At 36.2% G+C, this 10,895-nt stretch overlaps 1 protein-coding gene across 4 annotated transcripts in view; it reads left to right on the forward strand.

The window, feature by feature from the left end:
* Positions 1–10,895, forward strand: part of PPP2R2A (protein phosphatase 2 regulatory subunit Balpha) — an 80,543-nt gene that overhangs the window by 65,189 nt on the left and 4,459 nt on the right. For all 4 annotated transcript variants that reach the window (XM_055295752.2, XM_055295753.2, XM_055295751.2 and 1 more), the window contains 5 exons: positions 4,531–4,643; positions 5,333–5,510; positions 6,888–7,052; positions 7,922–8,091; positions 10,501–10,592. In XM_055295752.2, coding sequence (XP_055151727.1) covers positions 4,531–4,643; positions 5,333–5,510; positions 6,888–7,052; positions 7,922–8,091; positions 10,501–10,592 — 718 coding nt within the window. The remainder of the gene's footprint in view (positions 1–4,530; positions 4,644–5,332; positions 5,511–6,887; positions 7,053–7,921; positions 8,092–10,500; positions 10,593–10,895) is intronic.

A 10,895-nucleotide genomic window follows, 5' to 3' on the forward strand; every position in this document is an offset into this window, starting at 1 on the left:
CTTTGGGAGGCCGAGGCGGGCGGATCAAGAGGTCAGGAGATTGAGACCATCCTGGCTAACATGGTGAAACCCCATCTCTACTAAAAATACAAAAAAATTATCCGGGCGTGGTGGTGGGTGCCTGTAGTTCCAGCTACTGGGGCGGGGATGCTGAGGCAGGAGAATGGCGTGAACCTGGGAGGCAGAGTTTGCAGTGAGCCGAGATCGCGCCATTGCACTCCAGCCTGGGTTACAGAGCGAGACTCATCTCAAAAAAAAAAAGGTTAGTAATGACCCTACCAGAATTTAAAATCCTTTATGATGAATTGGGTGCTTTCTCTTTGTTCTTACGAAAAACTTCTTCCTGTGAATTGTTAGGACTTTGTTGGGGTCTTGAGTCTAAAGGGAATCATTAGAGTGACTGAGGAGATACTTTAGTTTCTGGGTAGCTGTAGTCCATAAAAGTTTGTGATTAAAACTTTTTTGAGGTTGGTGGTAGGGTGAGGGGAAACCTCCTATTTTCTCATCCCCTCACTATTAATTTAAAAAGCAAATTCTAACACCTAGACCATAAACATTTGCAGAATATATACTTAAATGACTTCGGGGATGAAATGGGGGAAGAAATTCAGCACTTCCATCTAACTGATGCCCCTCGTCCACAGTATGAGTTCTTAGAAATGCTCTTCACAAATGCCTGATGCCATCAGCGTTGGCTGCCTCCTGGGTGCCCGTTTTTCTGATCATGAAAGCTCTCCCCAACCAGTCCATTGAGATTCGTACCCTCTGCCTTCTCTCTTTTCACAATAGACTGCATTCCCCTCTCTTGTCCTTATTAGAAGAAAAATAAACAGAAGTAACTATTTAAAGCCTGTAACCCACAGCACCATGGGTGGAGGGGACAGTTTATTCCTGTCATATGCTAGCTTCTAGTCTTGGGTCAGTTTTAATTTATATAGTAAACTAAGTTATTTCAAATAGCTTCAAATATTTTAGACACTGTTCTTTGGCATCAGATGATACATAATTAAACCATTGATATAATTTCTACTTTTAGAAGTAAATGTTCGTAGGGAAATGTGTTAACATTTTATATATTGGAATATTTTTATGGCAGTTTATTTCTTATAGGGCTACATCAGCTTTCTTATAAAGAGAACTTTTTAAATGTAGGCTGAGGTCAAGAGAATAGTATAATGAAGCCCTGCATGCTCATCATCCACTTCCGACACTCCTCAGTTCATGGCTAATTTGTGTCTCGGATCCTTCCCCTTCCTCTCTTCCTCAGTGTTATTTCGAAGCAAATCTCATTTCAACTTTATGGATTAAATCTTATTTAAAGACATTAGAGCATGCATTGTAGATTTTTGTCTTTTGTTTCTTAATACTAAGTAAAATACAACTAACTGGCAGCTGCATTTTTTAACGCTAAAATAAGTGCTTAATAATAGAGTCCAATGTGGACGGATAAAGCAGATTATGAGAATCAAATGAACTGTTGTGTCTGGGTATGATGGGAAAAGGATGGGAGGAGTAGGACTTGAACTATATCTGAAAAACTATTTGGAAAGAAGGAAACTTAGAGAAAAATGTCAACATCTGTTGATTCTGAGTGATATCTTTTGTATTATTTTGTGTATTTTTCTCTGTGAGCATAGTAACACCCCCCCCCCCCCCAATGTAATGGGTCTATATAAAAACTACATCTGTGGGAGAATGGTGGAAAATAGTACCAAACTTTCCAGGTTTGATTAACCAAAATTAATCTTATAAAAATACTTGCATTGGCTTTCCATGATCATTGTATGAACTGGGTTTCCCAGATCATTTTTACTTAAAGGACATCATAGTCACCTTATAACTTGAGTTAATTTAATGTTCCTTCAAGCATTTTAATTCTCTTTCTCTTTAATCTTCTTTTGCTCCTCTGAATTCTCATTAATTCCTCTACATTGCAGAAAACCTGAAACTGACCTGTCAACCATGAGTCTTCCATATATGAATAATATAAAGTTCACTCACAAATAGGATGTGTCTTAACAACTTCTTGATAAGTTTTTAGGGTCTTACATAAAGCTGCATTCCCACAAAGGAAACGGCAGCGTGATTTTCCCTGCTCATACCCTCTGCTTGTGGTGAGAGGAACTCTGCTCTTCTGTAGCTTCTCCAATGCTTTAGTTATTAGTGTTGATAATTCAGGGGAACACCACAGAGTGGTCGTTTTGGAAGGAACAGATCTTCTTAAGAATCTAATAACGCCTCCACTGAAAACTGTGTTTTTACATAATCTTACATACAGTTTTATGGAGTTTGATTATTCTCACATACTTTGTGTTACGGGCCAAAAACTCCAGGTAATAAAATATCACTGCTGTAGAACATAAGGATTCTGATTTCTTAAAAATTTATGTCGTATTTATTAACATACTGATTTATTTCCTGCCTGCCTTGTCCCTACTGTACTGAAAAATGTATCCTAATTCCTATGTGTCCTGTGTTTGTGTTAATGGAAAAAATATTTTTTAAAGAGCTTTCTTCCTGTAAACACTATTAGGCACCACAAACTAATTTTATCTCATCTGAAAGTTTCATAAATACATTGTGGTTTCTTTATTTGGATCTTTAATAAGGAGGATGGATTTAAACAGGCCACAAGACAACTGGACCAGGGGGCGGGGGTGTTGTCATCCTCATCACAAATACTTTGCAAGTATTTAGAACAAATACTTCTCAAAATACAGATTTAGGCTAGGCTCATATCTATCTATAAATTGTATACATATATAAACTAAATAACACATAGAAAATCTGTATGACTGAACTACAAGAAAATTATAAGCAAGGTCACATAGGGCTTAGAAGAAATAATAGATTACAGATTATTAAAGTTAGCAGCTTTTCTCTGTTTACACTTCATCATTGGGAAGGGCATCCTTAGGGGCAACTATCATTCTTCTATATGATACAGAGACTACCAGGCTAGAGTCACTGGCATCTCTCTGAGTTGTTTTTAACTTTTTATAAAATGGCTTTATATACTGTTTTTTGTATATTTTTTTGTATATTTTTGTATTTATATACTGTGTTTTGTTACACCGTTTTGCTTATGAAAGATCATTAGGAATGTATGCTTTTCTATAAGAATGTTCTTTTATGATTATAACAGTTTTAAATCAACATGCATGAGCCTATAGTGATACAAATAAACAATTGAATGGATAAATGGAGAGAAGGGATGCTTCCTGCAGGAGAATTCTAAATAAGACATGGATACATACTCTTCCCTACAGGGAATATAACTTATTTCTCCCTTTAAGTACAGGCTGGATTTAGTGACTCACTTCCAAAGAATAGAATATGGCAAGGGTGAAAGAGTCATTGTATAGTGGAGAAGCCTGGCAAACATTGTCTTAACCAAATGACCCAAGTTAACACCACCAGCTGTAAGTCATGTTGATACCATGTATCCCTTTGAACAATGCTGTGAGAAGTCACTTCATCTCTGTTCTGTTCCTAAAAACCCATGGTCCCAGTCTGATCATGAGGGAAAGAACAGGCAAATCCACTTGAGGGATATTCTACAAAGTACCTCACCACCACTACTCAAAACTGTCAAGATCAAGAAAAATAAGGAGAGCCTGAGAAACTTAAAGGCAGAGAGACTAAGGAAACTTGATGACTAAATGCAGTGTTGTTTGAATTCTGGAACAGAAAAGGAATGTTAGTGGAAAACCTGGTTAAATCTCCAAATGAAGTCTGTAGTTAATAGTAATATACAAAGTTGATGTCTTAGTTTTGACACACATACCATGGTCGCGTAAGATGTTGACAGAAGAAACTGGGTAAAGGATATATGGAACACTACAGTTCTTGTAACTTTTCTGTAAATCTAAACTTAATTGTAAAACAAAAGTTTGTTTTTAAACAGATGCCATTTTATATATTCCTTGATACCTAGGAATTTGGTTTCTTCTTGAAGGACTTGGGGATGTATGCTTTTAATCAGTTTTCTTCAGGCCCTGTTTCCTACTTTTGAACCCTGATACAAGAGGGGGAAACATTTAAAAAGGAGGCATCCATTGATAGGCTTTGCTAAGAAGTGGGAGCAAGGGAGAGCAGCTTTACTATTTTGATTCTACATAATAGGCAGTCTTAATCAACTTCATTGTTCCCTTTAAATTTTTTAAAATTCAGTACTGAACATGTATATGTTTACATGTATGTACAGACATACATGTGTTTGCATACACCACACATGCATATCAAGTTTTTTCCTCTAGCTTTAATTACTTTTAAGGGACAGGGATAGAGACCTGTGACTTGATTTGACTGTCACATAGAATTTATATGAGTGCCAGCGATCTTTGCACTTTATTTCCATGTGTGTATGTTATTCAGCTGATAATAGGAAATTTTTTAGTAAGTCAGATTAGGGTTTTTTTTTTTTTCCATGGAATCCTTTTATGTGAAATGTGAAATAGCGTATTTTAAATGCCTTAAAATGTTTTTCTTCTTCATTATTTTAAGGACTTTTCTTTATTTTCTTCCCAGATAAAACAATAAAATTATGGAAAATCAGTGAAAGGGACAAAAGACCAGAAGGGTATAACTTGAAAGAGGAAGATGGAAGGTATAGAGATCCTACTACAGTTACTACACTACGAGTAAGTACATAAGAAAAAAATGTCACAGATAGTGCTTGTATTCATATTACATAGCCCAAATCCTGAGCAGAGCTTGAATAGGAATAATTACAGTCTATCTCCCCTTTCCCAATAATTCTGTAATCAGGTAGAACATTGAGTAACTCATTTAAACATAGAAACTGACCTACATAGAGGTCTCACTTTGGCCAGGGACGGAAGCAGGACTCAAGCACAAGACAGTATTTCACGCCATCAGACTTCACTTCTGGTTTGTCATGTTAGCTATTACAAGGTCAAGTTTCAAGGTAAATTTTCTTTGGAAATCAGAAAAGTAGATATAGATCAAATCTTCTAGTTGTAGCTAAAAAATACCAAGAATTAGATGTTATGGGTTAATTTTCTTTTTATCCTCTTTAATCTGAACCATAAACATTTATTAGCTTGGCATATCTTTCAAGCAAAATATTAAAACTAAGAACTGCAAATTCTAATACTATTGCAACCAGTAAAAGAAGATATATTATCCACATTGTTCTTTTCTTCAACACTTGAAAGGATCAACATCAGTTGCTTTTTAAAACTAAATCTATGTAATATTGTTCTGTTTTATGTTCTCAAAAACTAAAATAATGAAGTTTTCTGAATCTTAATTGCTATTTGAAACTGAGCCTTTTGTAATTTCTGTTTTTCATGTGTCTTATTGACAGGTGCCAGTCTTTAGGCCTATGGATCTAATGGTTGAGGCCAGTCCACGAAGAATATTTGCCAATGCTCATACATATCACATCAACTCAATTTCTATTAATAGTGATTATGAAACATATTTATCTGCAGATGATTTGCGGATTAATCTTTGGCATCTGGAAATTACAGACAGGAGTTTTAGTATCCATTTGGTTTTCTTTGGTATTTGGTGAAGAAGGCATGTTGTGCCCATATTGGATTTATTTCATCTCTCCTTAATGAATTTGATTCCTTCTTTTTATAGTCTGTATACATATATGTATGGCACCTTATTTTTTTTCTTTGTAGATGAGTAATGAAATACTGGAAAAAGTTATTTGCTAAACATAAAGGGTATAATGTATTGATGTAAAATTGGATTCATGGAATTTTAAGGAATTTGTCATTGTATCTATGTAAATAGGATTATTTTTTATAATTTAGTTTTTTGTTTTAAAAATCAAATTTGTGAGGTCTGTGTATGGTAGCTCATACCTGTAATCCCAGCGGTTTGGGAGGCTGAGGTGGGAAGATCACTTGAGGCCAGGAGTTCAAGGTTTACAGTGAGCTTGATCGTGCTTCTGCACTCCAGCTTGGATGACAGAGCAACACCCTGTCTCTAAAAAAAATTTTTTTTCTTGTAATCAAATGTATGGACTATTGTATTTGAATTTTTTATTGTAAAAATAGTCTCACCTGGCTGCAGTGACTCAGCCTGTAATCCCAACACTTTGGGAGATCAAGGCGGATGGATCACCTAAGGTCAGTAGTTCAAAACCAGCCTGGCCAACGTAGTGAAACCCCCTCTCTCCTAAAAATACAAAACATTAGCCGGGCATGGTGGCGCATGCCTGTAATCTCAGCTACACGGGAGGCTGAGTTAGGACAATTGCTTGAACCTGGGAGATGGAGGTTGCAGTGAGCTGAGATTGTGCCATTGCACTCCAGCCTAGGCAATAAGAGTGAGACTCTGTCTCAAAAAAGATATATATATAGTCTCATTAAGATTAGAAAAAGAAATTCATGCAAGTCATGATGCATGATTGGGTAAATAAAAATATTCTGTTGAGGCCGGGCACAGTGACTCATGCCTGTAATCCCAGCACTTTGGGAGACCGAGGTGAGGCGGATGGATCATGAGGTCAGGAGTTCCAAGACCAGCCTGGCCAATATAGTGAAACCCTGTCTCTACTAAAAATACAAAAAAAAAAAAAAGCCAGTTGTGGTGGTGTGTGCCTGTAATCCCCAGCTTCTCGGGAGATTGATGCAGTAGAATCGCTTGAACTTGGGAGTCGGAGGCTGCAGTGAGCCGAGATTGCACCACTGCACTCCAGCCTGGGCGACAGAGTGAAACTCCATCTAAATAAAAAAAAAAAAAAAGTTTTAATCCCTTTGGAATTTATACTCATAAAAACAGTGGAGTGCAATTCAGAATTAATATTTTTGCTTAGGTCCATGAATGGGTTTTAGGTTTGAGAAATGTAGAATTATATTTGCCCTTTTTTCTAAGTGGAAATTCCTTAATAAAATGTTATCTAGACATTGTGGATATCAAGCCTGCCAATATGGAAGAGCTAACAGAGGTGATTACAGCAGCAGAATTTCATCCAAACAGCTGTAACACATTTGTATACAGCAGCAGTAAAGGAACTATTCGGCTATGTGACATGAGGGCATCTGCCCTCTGTGATAGGCATTCTAAATGTAAGTTTATTGTATCTTCCCTTAAAATGATTACATATTCTGTTTGTCTGAAATAAGCCTCAGACATGATAAGTACAATTACAGAGGTTTACAAGTCTTAAACCCGTGTGTCCAGAGCCACTTGTACCCTTGGTAATCTGCCTGCCTCCTCATGAGGCATTCCAGGTTATTCCTGGAGGCTCTCTTGGGGGGCATGTCTATTGATTGCCAAGGAATATATTTTTCATGGAATGCTGTTCTTTGGTAACTTGTGGTTGGGCTCTCTAACCTTGTATTGAAGTAGAGCTGTTCCTTTCCCATCCTCCCTTCCTACTTTGAGCTTCCTAGGAAGGTTTCTCCTGAGGTTTCCTTGGCTTAAAAAAAAAAAAAAAAAAAAAAAAACTTTGGTTTAAAAACTAAAGGATACAATATTCTTGTCTTGTTGAATATTAACTCATGAAAATTGATACATGCCTGTTACCAAAATAATTTTACCTGGCTACTAGAAAATGAAATCCTGGTATGAATTTGGGATGGGCGAGGATGGTGTGTTTCTCATGGTGATGATATAGGCAGTCAGTGAGGCGTATTGCAGGAATAATACCAATAAACCTGGTGCACTGAAGTCAGAAGTCCCAGGTGAGTCTGGTTCTAAATTAGTCATACGACTGAAAGTATACTGCATACTTATGCATCTTCAACTTCAATATTCAATTATCCTAAGAAGCTTTCAGGAGAATTGAAGCCAGAGAGATGTTTTTCAGTTCTTTATTAGCCTGGCATTTTACCTCACTTGTAGGGAGTTTGTGAATGGTTGTTTAGGAAATGCTTTGTCCAAGCCAGAATATTGTACACCTTGCCCTTTTTGTGTTGTTTTGTTTTGTTTTTAGTGTTTGAAGAACCTGAAGATCCCAGTAACAGGTCATTTTTTTCCGAAATCATCTCCTCTATTTCGGATGTAAAATTCAGCCATAGTGGTCGATATATGATGACTAGAGACTATTTGTCAGTCAAAATTTGGGACTTAAATATGGAAAACAGGCCTGTGGAAACATACCAGGTATTTGCAGTTTTTTCTTTCAATGAGCATATACCCTGTTTACTTTGAAGTGTTTATAGAGAAGGATTTTGTTACTAGGTTTTAATCCCTGTATGGTGTTTGTTCACCATTAGGCCTTTTCCCTCAGAAATCTATGAATATGTTGCTCTTCCTTACGTTAAATGTATATATACTTACATAGGTTGTGTCGTCTCTTGAGTTTTGCAGTTAAAGTGTGATTTTGCTACCCATTTGGTTCAGTATTGACATTGGTTTTTTTTCCTGCCACTATGTACATTTAAAGTGAGGAAGGAAGAGCACCCTTCATTGAGGTCTGGGCAGGAAGAGGATTGGGGAAAGTGGCCAGTCCTAATAGAGGTGCACCTGCTCAGGTTGTGGGAGTAGTCGAACTAGAGATTAAACTTGGTGTGCCAAGTCAAATGGACTGGTGTTCTGCCTTTTGGCAGATAACCATTGTCTTCAGCTAAAGGAAAAGGGCTTGAAAGCCTTAGCAGATGGCTTTAGGAGTTGCCTATCCGTTGTTGGATGTCAGTTCTTGATTCTCTTATCAGCCAGCCACTACTGTTTATCCGTGTCCACTACATCAAACAGAAGAGAATGAAGTACACAGCCTGGAACAGGGTGAGGGACAGCACAAACCTGTGCTAGGCCCTAGACTGCAGTGTTGAAATCACTTAACTCTAATTTATACATATACTTTCTTTATGTTACATTTTCTCAATAGACTGGGAAGTATGTTTCTCAAACTTTAAATCCTCTGACAAACATAAACCAAGATTGTTTTTGATATGTGAAATTTCAAAATAAATACTGCACTGAAACAAAAGACAAAATACTGCTTTGCTTTTCAAAGTATAGTTCACTATTGAGCAACACGGATTTGAACTGCATGGGTTCACTCATACACAGATTTTGTTGTTGTTGTTCAACCAATGCACATTTGAAAATACAGTATTTGAGGGATGCAAACCCCTCAAATATATGGAGGGCCAAAAGTTCATGTGTGGGTTCCGCAGGGCTAACTGCAGATTTGGGTTTACCTGGGGTTCTTGGAACCCATCCCTCATGTATACTGAAAAAAGACTTCTATTTGTGTAACTGCCAAGATTGATATATCTCCTAGTTACCCTCACCATCATTTCATTCCCATTGAGAAGAATTGATTTGAACCTTAGCTTCATACTGATGTATAGTGAGAAACCCTATAACGTGCATTCTAAAATGTTGCTAAATTATGATAATCTACCTAATTTTACCTGATTTGCTACTTTTCTACCTATAAACAGTTGGAGTAGTGATTAAAAGTAGTCACATTATAGGCAAATGTATCATATATAGATAAAACTTTTTATTGAATTTGTACCAGCATCTTGCCAAGTTTTGTGTGATTGAAGGGTATTTTTTTCTTACTGATTTTTTTGTGTTACATGCTCGCTTTTGATCCTAACCCCACATGAGTTGCTATTCCTCTGTATGATGGATTTTCACTTAATGTCACAGAGACATGGCCTGAATCATTCCACTATATTTAAAGTTAAAATGGACACTGAAAATAAGTTTAGCTTGTTTCATATAGAATAGAGAATTCTAAGCATTTAGAAGGTACCTACTCATTTCTGTCATTTCTCCTTAAGTAGCTCCTTAAAAAGAGATGGTGAAATATAGACACTTCTTTTTTGCTTTGAGTTACAACAAACATGGAACTTTTGTTTGTAATTAATGTTGAAATATGTCATATTTCTCAGACTACTTTTTAAATATGAGATTTCTAGTTTATCTTTTTTTGACATATTAGTAAATACAGAATTATATAATTCAAAAAACAGGCACAGCTTTGTTAGCTTTTGACATTGTATGATACTATCAAATTTTTAATAATATGTGTCCAGGATAACCATATAATTTATCACCAAACCAAGGCATGGTTACGCTATGCATACATGTGCATTTATAATGGAAAATATAGGCTTCAGTTAAATTTATGCCCAGAAAATGGTATTTAAGAAAGAAATAGGCACAGTTTCAGTGTTGTTATTAGTAGTTAATGGACTGAAAGCCAAGAATAGTGATATTCAGATATTGCTGTAATGTTCTTTTATTAGTCTCCTAACTGTGCCATTTTCAAGTGTTTTTGGCCTGAATGTTTTATTCAGGCTTATAAAGGCTATGTGTGCCATGCCCAGAATGGAGTTTTCCTTTGTCATACCAGTAGGAAAATGTGCCTCCCTGAAGGGCTTGTGTGTTTTGTAAAAGGACAAAATGGCTTTATTGTTACTGAGAAGATTGAGATTAATAGATTTAAAAGGTGTGTGTATGTGTCTGTATATGCCCTTTTTTTCTTTTTAAAGATACGGACTTGTTAAATCATTTTCCTAATTTCAGTGCAGTATATTTGTATTTTTTCCCCAGGTGCATGAATACCTCAGAAGTAAACTCTGTTCACTGTATGAAAATGACTGCATATTTGACAAATTTGAATGTTGTTGGAATGGATCTGACAGGTAATTGATTTTAAGTCAGACCTCTCAAATATGAATTTTATTAAAGAAAAGAAACAACTATCTCATTCCAGGTCCTAACTTCATTTGTCTCTAGGGATTCCTTGAAATAAATTTAGTAATCTTAGATATAGCACAGCAGTACTGGCAGATAAAAAATTAAGCATTGTATTTCACTAGTAAATATAAAAGTATACAAATTCTAGGTAATCTAAATTATTTAAATGTCTAGAATGTTTTTTCTTTTATGAACCAGATCACATTTCTGACATGCTAACCATTAAAACTGTGAGGCTTCAGCTTGGT

The sequence above is a fragment of the Symphalangus syndactylus genome, chromosome 10 (genome assembly GCF_028878055.3).
Source record: "Symphalangus syndactylus isolate Jambi chromosome 10, NHGRI_mSymSyn1-v2.1_pri, whole genome shotgun sequence".
Taxonomy (NCBI): domain Eukaryota; kingdom Metazoa; phylum Chordata; class Mammalia; order Primates; family Hylobatidae; genus Symphalangus; species Symphalangus syndactylus.